At 39.4% G+C, this 20,649-nt stretch overlaps 1 protein-coding gene and 1 long non-coding RNA gene across 2 annotated transcripts; one reads left to right on the forward strand and one right to left on the reverse strand.

Moving 5' to 3' along the window:
* The first annotated feature begins 88 nt into the window (after positions 1-88).
* LOC149839266 (uncharacterized) lies at positions 89-5,688 on the forward strand. The gene is made up of 2 exons (XR_016431318.1): positions 89-127; positions 5,483-5,688. It is a non-coding gene; the product is annotated as an uncharacterized LOC149839266 (long non-coding RNA).
* Positions 5,689-7,124: 1,436 nt separating this feature from the next.
* On the reverse strand, positions 7,125-11,586 carry LOC149839267 (inactive beta-amylase 9-like). Its single transcript, XM_090002415.1, has 3 exons — positions 10,886-11,586; positions 8,349-8,825; positions 7,125-8,223 (listed from the first exon to the last, which is right to left on the reverse strand). The coding sequence occupies exons 1-3, from the start codon at positions 11,135-11,137 to the stop codon at positions 7,333-7,335; spliced, it is 1,620 nt and encodes a 539-aa protein (XP_089858541.1). The 5' UTR covers positions 11,138-11,586; the 3' UTR covers positions 7,125-7,332.
* Positions 11,587-20,649: the final 9,063 nt, after the last annotated feature.

Consider the following 20,649-nt stretch of genomic DNA (forward strand, 5'->3'; position numbering starts at 1 on the left):
TTTTAATTTGTTTTAATTTTTTTAGTTAGTGTTTCATCTTATTTCATGATTAGTTAGTTTGTTACTTAATTTGTTTTGTTTTTGTGCAGATTTTTCAACGGAACCAACTCGTGCTCGGCCACCTGTGGTAAGTAAATGACAAAAACAATGCAAATCGAGTAAATACCCATGGTGAGTAAGTGATGCAAACGTATCACATGTTATTTAATTTATTGAATGCAACACTTTATTGTTCACACACTCACTTAGTTGTTGATATCTAGGACTGCTTTGTTGGAGTTCGGAGATCATGTTGAGCATGATTTTAATGTAGGAATATGGAAGTGTTCTTATTTTTGGATTACGGAGTCCATGCTAAGCATGGTAGTAGTTAGTGAGATATTGAAGTGTGTTTGCTGCAGGTACATGTTTGCCATTTATTTGATATGAATGATTATGATGTATTGCAATGTTTGATGTAATTGTATCCATGCTTGCATGTAGTTACTTTCAATTTGATTTTGACTTCCATGTGAAATTTTATAATAAAAGCATGCTTCAAATGATTGTATCGTGTCATTAATAGTTTGCACATGAAAATATTAAGTTATCAATGCATGCATCAAAATTCTTGTTATTGTTTGACATAGTATATTGCATGATAAATTTGATATTTTCTTCATCGTAGCATTCTGATTGATTTTTTCTTAATTCGTTAGGATACTATTCGTAACATCATACGACAGAATGACTGCAAACCGTGAATGGATGTACCATAGGATAGTGGACAATGAGTTATCGCATGAATATATGGATGGTGTCGATAGTTTTATTGAATTTGCAACGACGAGTGTCAGTATGGTAGATCCCACAGGTCGGATTTGGTGTCCCTGCAAGATTTGTAAGAATAATCGATTTGTAGAACCTCATGGCGTTAGACATCATCTATACAGGAAGGGTTTTGTGAGTGATTATCAGAACTGGATGTTTCATGGAGAAGAATTTAGAAACGATTTTGATGCACGGGTGAATGTGGTGCACGATAATCCATATACGAATTTGATATTTGATGCTGCAGGAACAGAACTGGGTTCTGCTATGAGTTCTAGTGATGTAAGAACTGCCGTAGATGAAGAATCACCAAACGATGCAGCTAGTAGATTTTATGATTTACTTAAAGATGCTGATGAGCCACTTTGGAACGGTTGTGAGAGTCACACTATCTTGTCTGCAGTTCTTCAACTAATGAATTTGAAGTCCGAGTATAATTTGAGTCAATCATGTTTTGACTGTTTGTGCATGATTGTGAAGAGTATGTTGCCTAAAGATGAGAAATTGCCACAAAATTTCTATCGTGCGAAAGTTATGGTCAACGCTCTAGGTATGGGTTACAAAAAGATTGATGCTTGTCCAAATCACTGCATGTTGTATTTCAAGGAGCAGGAAAACGACATATCATGCCCGTCATGTGGGCATCCTCGGTTCAAGCCAAAGACAAGAGGCAATGGTAGCACGAGATCAAAGGAAGTTTCATACAAGTCGCTCCGCTACTTTCCTATCACTCCTAGATTGCAGCGATTGTATATGTCTTCAAAGACAGCTAAACACATGAGATGACATGCAAATAAAGTTCGACACGATGAAAACAAGATCACGCATCATGTTGACGCTGAAGCTTGGAAGCACTTTGATCGTACTCATCAGAACTTCGCAATGGAAGTGCGAAATGTTGGACTCGGTCTATGTACAGATGAATTTAATCCATTTGGGGGTAGATCAACTCCATACTCATGCTGGCCAGTATTTGTAACTCCATACAGCCTTCCACCAAGCTTGTATATGAAACGTCCAAATCTTTTCTTGTCTCTGTTGGTCCCTGGTCCGACCTCACCTGACCAAAATCTTGATGTATATCTAAGGCCATTGATTGATGAATTAAAAGTACTGTGGGATGACGGTGTTACCACGTATGATGCCCACAAAAAACAAAATTTCAACATGAAGGCCGCTGTTCTATGGACAATCAGTGACTTCCCTGCATATGGTATGTTATCTGGTTGGAGCACACATGAGAGGTTGGCTTGTCCGTACTGCATGGAGGATTCCAAAGCTTTTAGATTGAGGCATGGAAGGAAGCCTTGCTGGTTTGATTGCCATTGTCGATTTTTACCCAGCGATCATCTGTTCCGACGTCAAAAGAATGCATTTACAGCAGGCACAACTGAAACGAAAGGTCCATCCTCAAGATTGTCTGGCATAGAGATTCTAAGATGATGGAGAACAAGTAACTGTAGCTGACAAGCTGTCGATATTTTAACCACTTGGGCATGCATTTGGTAGTTGCCGATCAAGGCTATTGACAGATCGAGAGCAAGATGCAGCACACATCTATATTCTTTTTAATTGCTCAGCGATCGACCCATACATCGAGTAAGTATATGTATATGCAACTCAATTATAAATCCTTTTATGTTCTATATGTGGATACATGACTCGGTAATATAAGTATTTGTGGTTTGCAAACGATTTGATCTGGAGTTGCGAAACGAAGTTTCACATCTCACTGATGCAGAAGTACGAAAAGAACGTGAAACTAAGTTTGTGGAGTGGTTGAAACAGTTGGTAAAGAAGCTAACATAAATTTTGTACTTATACGAATGATTCAAATGCATTGTAATACTTGATACGAATGATTTCAATTATCTGAATGTATTATAATTTATGCAATTAACGAATGATTTGAATTAGTGCAATACTTGATGTCATTGATTTGAATTATTTGAATGCATTGCAATGCTTGATGTGAATGACTTGAATGCATTGTAATACTTGATGTGAATTATTTGAATGTATTGTATGACATGTTATTTGTTAGAATATGGTTCGTGGAGGTTATAGTGGTCGCTCATCCAGTAGTAGCCAGGCTCAACCTTCATCTTCACGGGCTCCTGTGATAGGTATATCATATAACTAATTAGATGCTTGATTAGTTCAAATGCACATTCTGAGAATTTCTAATGTATTTTTTTACAGATGATGTTGCGCCTGTACACGACCCACCTACACCAGTTGATCACACAAGTCAACAACCAACACAGGAAACAAGGTCTTCTCAGGCTGGCACAAGAAGACTCATTCGAATAGTGTATATCGATAATCGACCGTAAGTATTTTGTTTTCAATTATTGCATATCTTTTAAATATTTTATATTGATATTTACTGTGTAACAATTCATGTGCAGCACGAGGTTTGAGCCACAAGAAGTAGTACGGGAGATTAGGAATTCACTTCTTCAACATCTACCAGGACCAGTTGCTCAATGGAAATAGTACCCAAAGGAGGTGTTAGACAGATTGTGGTCCTCATTCATGGTATACAGTTGTTCCTCATAGTTAATGTGTTTCATATTTAATTTATTTAAGCAATGTCTACTAACTTTCTGAAAATATTTGTAGGCTTCGAATCGCTTTGCAACTACGGTGGAAGAAAATGATGCAAGGAAGGTGTGGCAGAAGGTGGTTGCCAATCGATTTGCAGACATGCTGCACACTATGAAGACTGCAGCAAAAAAAGCATCTGGCGTAGTAGATGATCCATTACTGTGGAAGGACCATGGTCCTATTACTATCAGGAGAGATTACTGGGATGAAATGTGCGATAAGTGGGCGGGAGATGCATTTAAAAATCGCTCTGCGAAGGCTTCACAAAATTGATCGAAGATGCCCGAAGCCCATCTACACACAGGTGGATCTAAGACATTTGGGAGCCACCTAAAGAAAATGGTAACTCATTAATATATAATATTAATTTTATAAGTATTGTTGCAAACTTGTGTACTAAATCTTTTGTCATTTAACTTCGCAGGAAGCAGAAAAAGGAGGCAGTATACCATATAAGGATGTGTTTGTAGAAACATATAAACGGAAGACCACGGGAGTCTTCGTATCAGAAAAGGCGAGAACGACAACGGTATGTATTAATTCTATTAATAATCATTGCAATATATATGCAAGTTATCATAATGTTATCATTAATTATTAATGAATACTTTAAACATTATTTTGTAGGAGGCATATGAGCAATAGATGGTAGAGCGATATGGCGAAGACGCTACTCAGCATCCATCATTTGATCCTACAGCATGGGTGACTGCAGCAGGTGAACCCAAAAAAGGTCGCGTGTTCGGGTTTGGGAGTAATATGAACACTTCACCAGTTATTGGTTCTTCCAGTTACGGCTCACCGACTTCTTGCGCCGACATAAGCTCCAAGCAGCCGACTATTCTTTCCGGTGATGATGTACGCGAGATCATTAATGAATCACTGAATAACTACTTCCAATACACCGTCGCCCCCTTTCTCCGAAATGAGATCAAGGCCGCTGTTCAGGATAGGGGATCTTCGATTCCAGGTCCCTCTCAGGTATAATCACATATATAGTTTTTTTGTCTGTCTTAAAGCACATCTGAGCATGGTAGAATCACATATAGAGTTTTTCTAGATGCCTTAGAACACATATTAACATGCTATAATCACATATTCAATTTTTTTACTGCCTTAGCACACATATGAGCATGATAGAATCACATATAAAGTTGTTTTGCCTGCCTTAGAGCACATATGAGCATGTTATATTCACATATTCAATTTTTTTACTGCCTTAGCACACATACGAGCATGATCGAATCACATATATAGTTTTTTGCCTGCCTTAAAGCACATCTGAGCATGGTAGAATCACATATAGAGTTTTTTTATATGCCTTAGAACACATATGAACATGCTATAATCACATATTCAATTTTTTGACTGCCTTAGCACACATATGAGCATGATAGAATCACATGTATATATATTTAACTTTTTGTCTGCCTTAGAGCACATATGAGCATGATAGAATCACATATAAAGTTTTTTTTATTGCATTAGAAAACATATGAGCATGCTATAATCACATATTCAGTTTTTTGACTGCCTAAGAACACATATGAGCATATTATAATCACATATTTTGTTTTTTGACTGTCTTAGCACACATATGAGCATGCTATAATAACATATAGAGTTTTTTAACTGCCTTAGAACACATATGAACATGTTATATATCATTTATGATAGAATCACATATAAAATTTTTGGCTTTGCCTGCCTTAGAGCACATATGAGCATGCTATATTCACATATTCAATTTTTTTACTGCCTTAGCACACATACGAGCATGATCGAATCACATATATAGTTTTTTGCCTGCCTTAAAGCACATCTGAGTGTGGTAGAATCACATATAGAGTTTTTTTAGATGCCTTAGAACACATATGAACATGCTATAATCACATATTCAATTTTTTGACTGCCTTAGCACACATATGAGCATGATAGAATCACATATAGAGTTTTTTTATTGCCTTAGATCACACATGAGCACATGATAGAATCACATATAGTGTGTAATTTATTTCATTATATTTTGTTTATCAATACTGACTGTTCTTTTCTTGTGTAGGCTGCTAGCGATAATCAGGGTAGTGGAGCTGAAGGGACAGATAAAGACAATGAACAAGAAGACGCACAAAATCTTGGCGATGATTAGAGGACTGTGTTGAAGAAGTTCTATTTTTTTTTATTTTTCCTAATTGTAATTGTTGAATTGTAAATAATTAAACTTCTTAATTTTAAGGTGGAACGATTAATTATTATAGATACTTGTTATATGAATTTTTTTGTGTGGTTTGTTTTTTATTTATAGGAAATATAAATTGTACAGGAAATAGAAATTGTACAGTTCTCGGTAATTAATTTTTAAATAATTTTTTTTTGATTTTTTTTCGTGTTTGCGACGGATTAGCGACGGATGATTCCGTCGCTATTCATATTAATCTAGCGACGGCTTAGCGACGGAACCATCCGTCGCTATTCATATTAATCTAGCGACGGCATAGCGACAGAATTAAATCCGTCGCCAAGTCGTGGTCGCCGTTTAGTACCGACGGATTGGCGACGAAATATAGCGCTCGTTATTCCGTCGCAATTAGCGACGGACCTGACGACGGAATTATTCCGTCGCCAGTTAGCGTCGAAATATTCGCGACGTAAGGATACTGTCGCCTCGTTGTCGCTAATCCGTCGCTAACATGGTTAGCGACGGATTCGCGACGGAATGTGGTCGTCGCTAATCTACTGCTTTGTTGTAGTGTTAAAACATTCTAGCTAAAAATCAGGTCAAGGAATTACATAGCTTAGGAACAATGCATAGATCTCTCTAAAAGACCATCTAACAAAAAAAAAAAAACCTAAGGTAATTCATGTTTTCCACCAAATAAGCTATAACAAATAGAAGTTCAGATTAAGCAAATAATATCTAAAATTATTTTGGAATCAGTTAGGACGTCGGGTTAGGTCCTACCAATTGGACCTTGTTTGATAATCACTCATACATAAAGGCACGGTCCATTGCAAAAGACTAATGAGAAATCCACATGGCACACGACCAAAGACCACCCTGAGAGTACTGGACCATACCATTCATGATATTGTGCAGCACACAAATTCAATATACAGAAAGACTTTTTTGTTCTTAAGACCACGAAGCCAAATGGATACGAGAAGCGAGTGTTAAAAAGTAGTATGAAGTGGAAAGCCAGAAGCGGTTAGTTGTGAAGGGAAGCGATTATGTAAATGCATGAAAAATGAAAAGGGAACACATATAAATCAAATATGAAGCGTAGGCATAGGTGAATCAGAAACGACATAAACACAAGTATAAAACCAACACACAAGCTTGTTAAAGAAAATATATTATTTTTTAATATGAAAAACGTATGAAGTGAGGAAGCTAATGACACGTGTCAAGAAGCGAGGGAAAAGTTAAAGAAGAGAAGGACAATCAATTTGAAAAAACGAAGAGAAAGCAAGCCTCCCACTGCGACTTTCCCATATTTTAGAAGCCCAAAGCTTCTCCTGGTCTCGAAAAAGCCAAAAGTTTCTGCTTCTGAAGCAAGCTTTTCCATGTAGCGATAGTCTTAATAAGCCTTGGTCCCTTAACCATACCAAATGGATATTGCATTCCGTGAGAGATGGGAAAAATAACAAAACAAAAGGAAAACAAAAAAACATCAAGAGAGTATAGAAAGTATCTAAATCCCATCTTGTAAACTAACCTCAACAATGTGATTATCTTTGTTATATGCTGGACTATCAGATAAGTTTATTATGACGATCCTACAATACAAATTTGTCCGATGCTTCAATCTCGTGGCAATTTACAAATATGACTGCCACGAGTATCTCCAGCTACGGTACCTATATATTTAGTATTTACATTTTACATCAGGAAAAAGTATAGTAAGTCACTCTTCATGCTTGCATCTGTAATGTTTTCTCCGGCTGGGCAGCATTGCCAGAGAAGGAGAGGTTCTCCTTGTTGTCTGGAAGATCATCAGAGTCTTTTTCAGGCAACTCGAGCCCCCGGAAGAACTCGGTAAACTTCGGCCAGTGCTCCGGCGAAAAGAAGTATGCGCCCATCCTGTTATAGTTGACTGAATCCAACCTCCAGTTATCATTCCTTAAATTCTCTTTGATCCTCTTGAAATTAACAGCTTTGCTGCCGGAAACTGTTGTGTTCTCTCCTGCAATGGGCACGCTATGTTCCAGGCATGCTGCTCTTATTTGTGATATCAGCGACTCCGGGCTCGATAAGGCTTCAGTAGGTTGATGGGCATCAGAGATATCCATTCCTGGTAATACCAATGTAGCTGAATTTGCAGCAAACAACTTGGCAATGGCTTCGTAGCCGTTTCTTCTGTCAGTGTTATAGAATCCAGCAGTTAGCTCGGCAGCATGGGCCCGAGTTTTGTACCAACTATGCACAAGCGGGACCTTGCCGGAGATAGTCACCGAGCTACCGCTGAAAACCCTTGAGGCAAGAGAGAGAATACGGTCACCATGGCCGATCAGCTGATCTGAATACCAGGTGAGGAAGAAATTGCCGTATGGTGTTTCCCAGGAGCCACAGGAGTCCTTGAAGAAGGTGCTAGTCTGTGGCCAATGGTTATAGCTGGGTGCATCGTGGGGACCGGAACGACCCCAATCAGCATGGCCGGAACTTTCAGCATGTTGTTTGAGGTTTGCAAGCATGTATTTGTCATAACACTGGAACTCTCCAGAACCCTGAATCTTGCTGCGGCGACCTTCAGGGTTCGAAGGATACCGAAGTTCACCATCCGGACCGAGACTCACTGAGATATCCTGTTAGAAGAAAATCAAAGAACGCAGAAATTAAAATCAGAGGTGTAATTTGTTGGGCAGGAAGATTTCAGAGGTAATGTTCAGAATCATTTTCAAAATGTTTCAGGACACAGTATGATATTTACCGTGATTGTGGTGTCCATGAAGCTGAAGAACGATGAATTGAATTCAGAGAGAAATTCTTCATAGACTTGCATGGGAGATCTTCCTGCAAGAACTGGAAGGTCGTCGACTGCCAATGACAAACAGTTCTTGTACCGCTTTCCCGCCCGATCCCTGAAGAAAATATCAGGATCGCTTTCTCCAATCTTAGTAACCCACGGAGGAAGCAAGATGTCTGATCTACCATGCAAACAGAGTGAAACTCGGAGTTTGAGTCCAGCGTCACGTATCATTTCGACTAGAGATTGATATGCAGACCAGTCGTACTTTCCGGCTGCTTCGTTCTCGACAATTCCCCACCATAATGGAACACTCACACCTGTGACTCCAAGAAGCTTCAATGCCTTCAATCCAGCGGCGAGAGCCTTCGTATGGTTCAATGTCTTACTGTCCGAGACTGTATCAAGAGGAAGCGCTACGTATAATGGAACTCGGCCGTTCTGCATAAAATTGTTCGAAGAAATCAGGAATGCATCCAATGTTAAGAATCAAACACCAAGGAGTTTAAATTTTCAGACTCTAGAACATAAAAGAAAACACATGACATGATAAATTCCTTCAGTCCACCGCTTACAGAATCTTCACCAGCATCAAGGTTGAACAACTAGACTTTGGCCTTGAGGAAGGCATCTAAGGTTGTAATATAGGAGGTCACTCTGACAAACTCTCTGACCAAAATAAATATTGGTGCTACCCAGTTCATCTGGTGCATAGACAAGGATATCTTATATTCTCATGTCATAATTTCATGTTTGCACCTACTGATACCATACTCAACCTAAGACTAATGATTGAAGACAAGAAATTACATGCCTCCAGTAACCCAAAAGAACATGTTTGCTTTGGTCACAGGTGGGGGATGAACAATCACCACAGAGAAAGTAGAAGATGTGATTGTTGGTGACAAGGTCATTCTTGTGACCAACTTTCCCAAGATTCAAGGCAAAAATAATCGCCGCTGGCAAATACAATCGCAACTTATACTTTTGTCATGTTTCACCGACCATGATAAAGTTTTGTGTTTGTGATTTACGATCACAAGACCGTGAGAAAATCTGAGAATCACAGGGCATAGAAAACATGACCCTCATCTACCAAAAGATCACATGATCTTGAGAAAATCCAAGAATCACAGGGCACTGCAAACATGACCCTCATGTACGAAAAGATCATAAGATCTTGAGAAAATGCAAGAATCGCAGGGCACTGCAAACATGAGCCTCATGTACCAAAAGATCTGCCGGAGCACATGCCCACCGACACTCTGGATATTTTAGTTCTACTAGAAGACCAAAAAGTTCCATTACGTTAATTTGCTCTGTTTTTTTTTAAAAGGATGGTTTATGGCATTTGTCCCATTTGCACTTTACATCCTCTTAACAAAGGATTAATAAGTACAACCAACAGAAGATTAGTAAAGTAGCAAGGAGGAAATAAAAAGGAAACTATTTCGTCAAAGGATCCAAAATACTCATTAAACCTATCCAACGGTTACTGTGTCAAGGACACCTCATGTCATCAAACTAATTTGTATCTTGGTGACATACCACTAATGGACAGTCAACAAATATCTCTTTGCTTTTTTCTCTGTTCGGATAACATGAAACGAGAGAGAGAGAAAGAGACTTACAAATAATTATCAACACTTTTTTGACCCAAACACCAACCAAAAAACCGGTAGGACCCACATAAATTGAGGGCTTTAAACATTCAAAAAAGGGTTTCAATTTTCAATAGAATCTTGAAACTATTTTGAGCTCTAGCAAACAAGAACAAACACCCAAATTATATATCACTCTAAAGGGGTTTATTCATTTTAAGAGTGGAATAAAACTTATCTTGAATATTCACCACAAGAATTTTCAGAACAAGAAAACTTGTTAAAAAAAAGAAAAAAGAAAAAAGAAAGTCAAAAGTCAGTATTCTCACACTCGGTGTTTGAATCTAAATTTGGAGCTTACTGAAAGAAACCATATATCCAACAAAAAGGCGAAATTTAAATTTCAAAATAAAAAAGTAATAATATAATAGTTGTTATTTTTTACACGGAAAGCTGGGGTTAGGGCAGACCCCCTACCAGTTATACAACCATACCATTGGGGTTCGAACTTGCAACGTCCCAACACAAGGTGACGAGCACTAACTGATCCTGCCAGACAAGTGGAGCCCCGTTGGTAAATAATAATATAATAGTTAATAATATCATGATCATCATCACCATCACCAAAAAGAAGCGCCAAACCCCACAATTAAAGCACGGAAAATAGGGGGAAGATCTCGCGAAAAATCACGAAACAAACAGTTGGATTCAACTCATAAACACCCATGAATCTGAAGGCTAAGGAAAAGGAAATCCCCGAGGAGAAAAGAGGGACTTTTCTTATATAACCACAAAAAATCTAAGGATTTCCGTACGCTACATCGACGAAGAACTACGGCTACGAGTCGTCCAGAAAGAAGGAGGATCAAGAAGAAGAGACCCCAAGAACGAATTGTTTACCTTCTTATCCTGCGAACGCCTCCCGGCCTCCTTTCCGACGAGAACCCTCTCCACTCCGGCGGCGGCGGCGAGCACCGGAACCTCTGGCCGCCTCCTCGTCCTCCAATCGGCCGTGAGACCGACCCCAATCCAGCTCGCTTTCCTCCTCGAACACCCTAACTCTCTGCGATACACAACGAGTTCCGTCTTCGGGAAAATTCGATTCTTTCTCCCGACGAGAAATTGCGCGCTTCCGATCACCGAAACCTCCATGATTCAGCAATAAAGAGCCCCAAATCCCGACCGAAGCTCACAAATTTCCGGTAAAAACCCACTATAAAACAAACCCTTTTTGAGAAACCCCCAAATTCAGGAAAACCCAGAAAAAGAATAACCTTTCCGGAACCAAAAGACCCCCCAAATCCCAATCAGAATATTCAACCCACAAAAACAAATCCCGATGAGAGAATCACCAAATTCGGGATCCGAATGAGAAAATAAACGGACTCAATCAAAGACGGCGAATCACCAAGAACAGGATATTAATATATATATTAACGAAAGAGATGTAATAAATGAAGAATATCGGAAAACCCTGATTTTTCTGGGAAAAGGATAACCCAAAATCGCGATACTTAAAGAGGGAGAAGGGAAATAGGAAACGGATAAATTACAGACGGAATCACGCTTGGATATGTGAGCACAAATCAAGAATCCCACAGGAGAGAAGACATGGGGTTTCTGGGGATATATATACGAGATAATTCAGGAGGATGGAAAATACAGAAATTAGGGAGATGGACGGTCTAGGATATCTTAACGTGAAACGGAGGGACCAGATCTTTTCTTCGGTCGAACGCGGCGGAAAAGCGCGTGAAGGAAAGATTCCGGAATATTTCAAAAGAAACCAGGGGAGACCAGGCTGTACTGTTCGTCATCGTTTTGTTACGGAAACTACGAAAATGCCATGAGAGCATATCTCCTGCTGATCCCGGCTTGGCTGTCTATGATGGTATTTTGGAAGTTTTGACTTCATATTGAGGGTGAATGATTTTCTCTTGACTGCTACCGAAGAAAAACTTATGCCACGTGGAGAGATCGCGATCGTTCGTCGGCCGCCTAAAAAAAAAGAATTAAAAAAATCGTTTTCTTTCCAACCTTTTTTGACTTTTCTGTTTGCGGTGGACAATGTGGATATCTCTCTGACGTGGCAGCACGTAGGAACCGATTGGCGGAACGGTGACATCATCATGATTAAAAGTTCTCTTTATTGCCACGTGGAATTAAAGGAGTGGTTCTAGAAAGAACGGTTCGATCAGTGCTGACGTGTAGGGTGAGGATTTTCCATTTGTCCACCTTCTTACCTAACTAGAAAACCTGACTTGTGACCGCGCTAAATGTTTTTTGCGCACAAAGAAAAGGACGGGACGCCGCTGATCGCGCTTTTGTCCGCGTCAAATTTTTCTTATTGGGTAGGTTTTCATCTCTCTCTCTCTCTCTCTCTCTCTCTCTCTCTCTCTCTCTCTCTGTGTGTCAATGGGTTGGGTTTGGTTCAAACCCAGGCAAAACCAAACCCATATCTGATTTGAGATGCTAGTATCGTATTCAGACCCGGGTCTAATTGGACCTACTATAAGAGAAACCATACCCGAATCATATAAAGATTACATTGACCATACTCGATAAAATAATATATTTTTTATCTTATTTACATTGAAAAATTGCAGCTCTTAGTTGGAACTCAGGTCGAGCCCAGCTCTGGTATGAAACTTCACAAACCATACCCAGCTCCATATATTAATTGGACCCATTGAATCTGTCCCGGATTCTAATCGGACCTCCTTTTTTATCACCAAACCCTGTCCCTATATGGTATGGTATCGGTCAGGTCCGGGTCAAACATGACCTTGAGTCTGTCCCGGATTCTAATCGGACCTCCTTTTTTATCAACAAACCCTCTCCCTATATGGTATGGTATCGGTCAGGTCCCGGTCAAACATGACCCATTGACACCCCTAATTTCAAGTAAAAACACATATTTTAAACATGGGGTAATTAAATTATACAGGTTGGATTAAAGATCTCATTTTGTTGACTAGGACATAACTCTAACTTGAACCTGATTATGTGTTATCATCTGGTCTTGGGTACACCAAAAATGGGTCGGATACCGGAACCCCTGATACATATTTTTGCCACAGGATGCTCCAATTTATTCTCGTGGCTTATCCACATACATAGTATTCATAATGAAAAAATTACACAAAAAATGTGTGTCTCGTGTCCTTTTAAACGTGTCTATGTTACATTGGTTACACCAATGCAAATACCCACAATATAGGGATTAATATAATACATTGTACAACTAATATCTTCCAAGCCAAAGCCCAAAGATGAGTGCATGAACATGCTTATATATGTCAAGTAATCAAGATACACCACATGTGCATGCGTGTGTGCTTGTGCACCTCATCACGAGCCCAATCTCGTTCATGCGAGCAAGTTGATCGAGACAGAGGTGGGCAATGGGTCGGGTGGCCCACGTTCCGGGATGGGCCAAAAGCTCTGTTCGGGCCGACCTCGGCCCTATTTTGAGTTGAGAGAGAGAGAGAGTTATTATAGACTTAGGCTTTGCAGACGAACCAGGTTAAAATTCCTTGTCTTTCTGACATTGATATGGGTTAATACTTAGTTTAGAGAAAATGAGAAATTAACACCAAACCCATGTAAGCATTTTCCTCAAATTTTCACATTTTCTTGGTTTTCCACCAATCTTTAATGTTTTTCTTGGCATAGTAGGATAGAACATTTGACAGGCAGTCTAGGTTCAAATCCCATGGGCGTCACCCCTCTTTCATAAGCTGAAGCTTGGTGACTTCCTGTGGACGAGGGATAAGCCCTCGGAGTTTTACTTTGACATGAACAGAGACCGTAAGTATGGCAGGCTGAGCCACAGCGGCTAGGTCTATGCCCCTGGAGCGGTTTCTCCAAGTAAAAACAAAATATATTATGCTAAATGCTACATTTTCCTAGACATAAAATATTATTTTTTTTTTGTTTATTATCATGTGAATAAGTCACTGATATTTAGCAATATGATAGAAACTATCCACTTTGACCATCACAACAATATTTTTAGACCATAATATTAAATAAATCCAAAACGTGAGGCCACCATTTGATGATTTATAAAACATGGAGCTCAAAAACGTTAGACAAACTGTGGATAAACATGACATGTAAGAGGAGGCAGAAATTTGGGCAGGGGCCCGAATGGTCGGTAATGCAAAGACAAAAAATTTCTTCTATTGGGTTTTGAACCTGCAATGTCCCAACACAAGGTGACATGTACTAGCTGCTCCTGCCCAGACAAGCGGAGCCCCCGGTCTTAATGTGAGTTTATTAATTCAACAAAATGCCAAACTTGTTGAATATTGTCTTATGTGTAAAGATAAACCCCTTAACCAATGTTGCCAGTATCGTATCGGCCCTGAATCTTTGGCCAACGATTCAGATGTATCGGCCCCCGATACCGATTCTCAAGTGAATAGTTTTGAATCGGGCAAAATATAATTAAAAAATATTTTGTGTCAATGTGACATGTGTTAAAATCATTAAAATAATATTAGAAATAATTAATTTTTAATCGATTTTCAGATGATACGATACATATCGGCCGATAAGCGACAACGTGAAGAATGCAAAATTTGTTTTTGCTTTACCGTCCCTGTCCAAATTTCTGCCTCCTCTTATGTGTCATGCTTATCCACCGTTTGTTTTAACGTGCTTCGTCTACGATACCTCGCTCTGTCAGGACAGTGATAATAAGTACAGCAGATAGGGCCAGTACGACTAGGTCGCTGTTCCTTGGGGTAAAAAAAAAAAAAGATTCTGAGGTCCTGGATCACTTTAATCTGGATAGATCTTGATCCAACCATGATGCAAATCCATATTTTTGCAATACCCTATGGTTGTATTTAAACATAAGACCTCTTGGTTATCATAGTGCCACTCTAGGTACCTTATTGGACTCCATGCATGTGGGTACTCAACTAAGGAATAGGTTGTGGTTGGGAACTTGGGAGTATAAGTGGGTCGGGTTTTATCAAACTGTTGGTTCAAGTTTGAAAATTGGAACCAAACCAGAAGCGATATGAATTGGGGTTTGGACCACATCCGGATGTAACCTTTATTTTCAGACTCATATGAGTCATCATGCATGGTTGTGTGTAGGGTAGACTATAAATGGGTCAGATAAACATTTTGGTCAGCCCTTAGCAGGTTAATAGTTCAAGTTGAAATTAAGCCAAAACAGAAAATCAAAAGGAAAGGGAATTACGTAGTTTGGCTAGAAAGCCTATGTCCACATGTTAAGATCCTTTTTCATTTTTTTACTATTACCAGCAATAACATATATAAAGATTTACACTACCACCTTAGGAGGTGAATACGGATAAGCATATTCCTTATCTCTTCTCTCTAATGGGATATGTGGCTCATCTTTCCTTTTTATTGGAGATTTACATTTGTTGTTATCAACCTTATCTTTCCTTATGTTGTTATTAGCCTTATCTTTATCCTTTTTCATTTTTTGCGGCTAAGACGTTACCTTGAGATATTTCTAGAGACTGGACCTTAGGTAGAATTGGATCTGGACCTGATAAATGTGGATACCAAGCCTTAATACTCTCCCTCAAACTGGTATGAGGTGGTGGCCACAAGCCAAGTTTGGGCCTTAATAATTGAAAAGCCGATTTAGTGAGAAGCTTAGTAAATATATCTACAACCTGTAAATGAGACGAGACGTACAGTGACGAGTTGTTGTTGAGCCATTTTTTTATGGACAAAATGATAGGGGTGGCAATTGGGTCGGGTTGGCGGGTCGGGTTGGCGGGTTGGCGTGTCAGCATACCTCAACCCGAACCCGACCCGTTTATTAAACGGGTCGGCTGTGGCAAACACGAACCCGACCAGTTTAATAAACGGGTAACCCGACACGACCCGCCAACCCATTTAATAAATGGGTTGGGTCGGGTAAACAGGTTTTCAGGTTCGCGGGTCAGGTTGGCGGGTCGGGTTGGCGGGTTGATGGATCGGGTTGGCAGGTAGGCAGGTTGGCGGGTCGGGTTGGCGGGTTGACGGGTCGGGTTGGCGGGTCGGGTTGGGAGCTGGGTTGGCGGGTTGGCAGGTCGGGTTGGTGGGTCGACCCACCCGCCTAACCCGTTTATTAAACGGGTTGGCGGGCTGGCGGGTTGGCATACCCCCAACCTGAACCCGACCTGTTTAATAAACGGGTTACACGGGTCGACCCGTTTATTAAACGGGTTGGCTTAAGCCCAACCCGAACCCGCCTAAGAGGCGGGTTGTGTCAGAAATTGCCACCCCTACAAAATGATGGTCGATCTCCACATGTTTGGATCGATTGTGAAAAATTAAAATTATTGTCGTATAAAGAGCTGACATGTCACAAAAAATTGTAGGAGTTTGGGAGATATAGAGTCCAAGGTTCTGAAGAATGAATGTGATCCAAGTAACTTCAGCTGTAGCAAAAGCAAAAGATATATATTTAACTTCAAATTTGGCGACTGAGGATGCTTCTTAGCTCTCCAAGATAAGTTGTTGCCTCCAAGATAAATACAATAACCAGAGGTAGTTCTTCAGGTCATAGGGCACACTTCCCAATCTACATCAAGAGAACCCATAAAAAACTAGCGGGTTATGAGTAAGTAACTGAATCCCATTGTCAATGGTTCTCATGATATATCCAAGTATTCATTTAACCAACAAAAAATGAAACTTTGTAAGGGGATGGATATGTTGACAAACATAATTCAGACTATATAAAAGGTTTGGTCTAGTAAAGGTAAGGTATTGGATATCTTCAAAGGGTAGTGACAATCATGGGAGTTGAAATAGGGCGATAATCCTTCATTTGAACTCGATCCAAAATCTCAATAGCATAACGGGCTTGATTAAGGAAAAGTCCTTCAAATTTTTGAACTTGGATTTTGTGAAAATTATGTATTTGCTCAAGATCCTTCATGACAAACTCTTTATTAAGGGTGTTTATAACTTCATCAAGAAAGGTTGAATTACTGTTTGTAATGCTATGATGTTTTTGTTCTGCCCTACCATTTTGCTCGGGCATTTTTAGGCAAGACATGCTATGATGGATACCATTATTTCTCGAATATTCTTGGAACTCCTTCCCAATAAATTCACCTCAATCATCGGATTGAAAACCTTTGATGTTTTTGTGAAATCGTTTAGTAACTATTTTATGAAAACTATAAAAGCAGTTGGCAAAATCAGATTTGCGATTTAATATATAAAACCATATGAACCGAGTGCAATCATCAATGAGGATGGCATAATATTTAAAACCTTAGACGAAATTTTTTGGTGCAAGCCCCCATATGTCACAATGGACTTTTTCAAAAAAAATCATCGCAATTAGATTCATCTAAGATCCTAATCTAGACTTAGAAAATGGTAACTTGCAAGCTTTAGCCATGCCACAACTTAAACAAATTTATTGATAGAAAATTCTTTTTAATTTTTGAAACAACCAAAACATTATCAAGATTTAATTTTCCTTTTTCAAGCTCAATAGAAGTAGAACCAATATGCATTATTGCAAGCCTATTACTGTCACCCACCGTAATCTTTTCAGGCCCATTGTATTGAACAAGGTTATGAAGCTTAGCTGGATCCGCAGTTACGTGGGAGCTAGCACCTGTGTGGGAACCATCCATGGTCTTGATTGTCCAAGACTGTCATAGCTGCCAAGGCTTGGGAAATGTCTTTGGCTTGATGTATCTGATTGAATCAATGGTATTACTTTAAAGCTGTATGGTTTGGTTTGAAGCAAATTTGACAGTCCCCTTGTCTTTTGTCTAATTAGGTGGTTGTCTATTTTACCTGTTGTTTTTTATTTCCTTGAGTATTAGTGGCTGATTGGTTTTGAAGAAGGCCTTGTTGCATTTGACGTGAAGACTATTGGTCAACTTGGGTGAATCCTCGACCCTTCAAGAAAAATGTCCGATAGCCTCCTCTCTTATAAATATTTGTTTCTTGCCTTTGAGAAATAAAGGCCATGTTCTGGTTGGTGGAGCTATTGCCTACCGGATGTTGCAGGGTCTTCGTAGTTTCATGGCCTTAAAGAAGGGGAACCAACTGCTTACATGTTGGGATTGAGGGCTAGTAGTAATGAATGCCTCATACTCATGTCCAAGCTCATTCAAAAGAAAAAAAAAAACTTTGTATCGATTAGTGACAGGCTTTTCGATAGCTGCAGTTCATCATATATGTTCTTAAAGAATGTGATGTACTCTGCAAGAGACTGGTTTCTCTTATGATGTGACTGCAGTTTTTGTCTTGAGAATCCAGAGCAAATGCGTCTTCAAGAGAAACCATACTTGGGTTGCTGTCTCTAGGCCAACTACAAGGCCGATAACTTCTGATAAAGTACCAATAATCCAACCATATAAGAGTTCGGATTTCCGATATGAAGTGAAATCAGGATTCTCACTTCTAACATCCTCATTGCTGATGATGAACTGATTGTGTGAATGGACTTTCCCATCGATGAAAGCCTGCAAGTCTTAGCTCTCAATCAAGCCAAGCATTTGGGTCTTCCATAATAGGTAGTTAGTGTGTATCAACCTTATTGACACAAAGTTAACAACATTCAAAGTTGTTGGGTAGGGGAACATGGGTACAGATGTAGAACTTGTTGAGAATGCCATAGAGAAACCGGTGACAAGAACACGGTTAAGGCTCTGCTACCATAAGCCAAAACAGAAAATCAAAAGTTAAAGAAATTACATGATTCGGCTAGAAAGCCTACGTCCACGGGTAAAGATCCTTTTTCATTTTTTTACTTTCACCAGCAATAACATATATAAAGATTTACACTATCCACTTTGGAGCTGAATACAGATAAGCACATTCATTATCTCTTCTCTCTAATGGGATATGTGGCTCATCCTTCCTTTTTTATTGGAGATTTACATTTGTTGTTATCAATCTTCTTTCCTTATGCTATTACTAGCCTTATCTTTATCTTTCTCTATTTTGGTGGCTGAGACGTCACCTTTAGATAATTCTAGAGACTGGACCTTAGGTAGAACTGGATCTGAAGTCCAGATCTGGGTATAAAGCCTTGATAGAAATGAGTTTGGATACAAATCTGTTTGGAGTCCATGTAACAGTTCGACAAGTTGGGCTCAAACTGTGATGAGAAGATTGAACTTGAAAACTTCATAAATTTGGGTAACTAGAGCTGAATCATTGAATATGGGGTGTTCAAACTCGGGCTTGTTTTGTGGCGAGTCGAGCTGAGCTCGAGCTGGTTCATTTACAAAAAAAAGAAGAAAAATACATTGTTTCGAAGTTGGAATTAATAGATCAGATTTGAAGTTTAGACCAATCGAACCATGCACAAGCCGACTTGTTCACAGAAAAAATTACCTGTTTACAGCTTCAAAGCAACAAGATTTGACTCCATACCTAGCTATTGTTTGCAAGTCAAACATTTCGTTTATTTTTTTTTTATATTTACACGGAGAAACCACCCAGGAACAGAGACCAAGCCACGCTGGCTTTGCCTGTCATACTTGCAGTCACTGTCTTGGCAGTGGAAAACTCTGTGGTCTAACCCCTTGCCCCCAGGGAGTCGCCACGCTTCGGCTTGCTTAAGGGGTGACTTCCGTAAGATTTGAACCTAAACCGCCTGCCAAGAGGTCTAGGCCCCATCCCAGTACGCCAAACCCTTTTGGGGAAAACATTTCGTATATTTATTTTATGCTGCATTATATGATATAAAAATATCCAAAATATATTTATTTTAACTTATTGAGGCTGTAAACCAAGCCGAGCCTATCATATGTGTTTGAAAAAGTTCTTTACAAGCCAAGTCTGAGCGAAACCACAAGCGGCTTGTCTTGTTTACCAGCCCTACTTAAGAATGTCTTGATCAGGTAACTTCATTTTATTTGGCTGTGAATATGTATTGTTTCTTTAACATGGTCACCTGCATGGCCAGCAGAGTAGTTGTGAAGGCGTTGAGATGAAGGCACTGGATGAAACCTTGCTGACACACAGGTGTGTCATTAGTTTTCAAAGATGGGCGGCGTAAGGCAGGGTGGTCATGAGCCCCACCTGGGGTTTGCCTCGCTGAGGGGCGGATCCATTAAGTATCCTGGTTCTTGGTCAGAGTTCCTCATCATCCAAAAAAAAGTGATTATGGATGTGGGTATGAGGTAGTTGTGTCCCAAATGAACTCTAGTACAAGGTAGGTGTGAATCAGGTTATGTTTGGGTGCAAATTGTAAAATAAATTACATTGGTTAGTTATAGAAGAAGGTTGTGTTGGAGGAGTGTGGATCCTGATTTCTACTCTGATAGAAATTCTTAATTTTCATGGATTCAACTTTTGTAAATGTGTTGTAATTTTACTCAAAATAGGTTACCCTAAACGCTTTGTATTTAAAGAGGACAATCAGTCTTTTGTAAATGTGTTCATCTCAATCTTAATAGTGGATCTTAGTGCAGTCGTGGACATAAGCAACTCTTACCGAACCACGAAAATTCTTTGTTCTTTATGTGATTGATTTCTTCTCTTCTTCCCGTTTTTATTTCTTCGATCTATCGATAGAAACAAGAACCAGATCTTTTGCAGATTTTGGGCTTAAACCAAGAGACAGATCCACAAAAATAAGGTCAATTTGGGTCTGACTAGTTTGGTTCCTCAGTTTCGATTGGTTCTCTCTGACCCACTTACTA

Source organism: Nuphar pumila, chromosome 4 (genome assembly GCF_984573655.1).
Source record: "Nuphar pumila chromosome 4, dmNupPumi1.hap1.1, whole genome shotgun sequence".
NCBI lineage: Eukaryota > Viridiplantae > Streptophyta > Magnoliopsida > Nymphaeales > Nymphaeaceae > Nuphar > Nuphar pumila.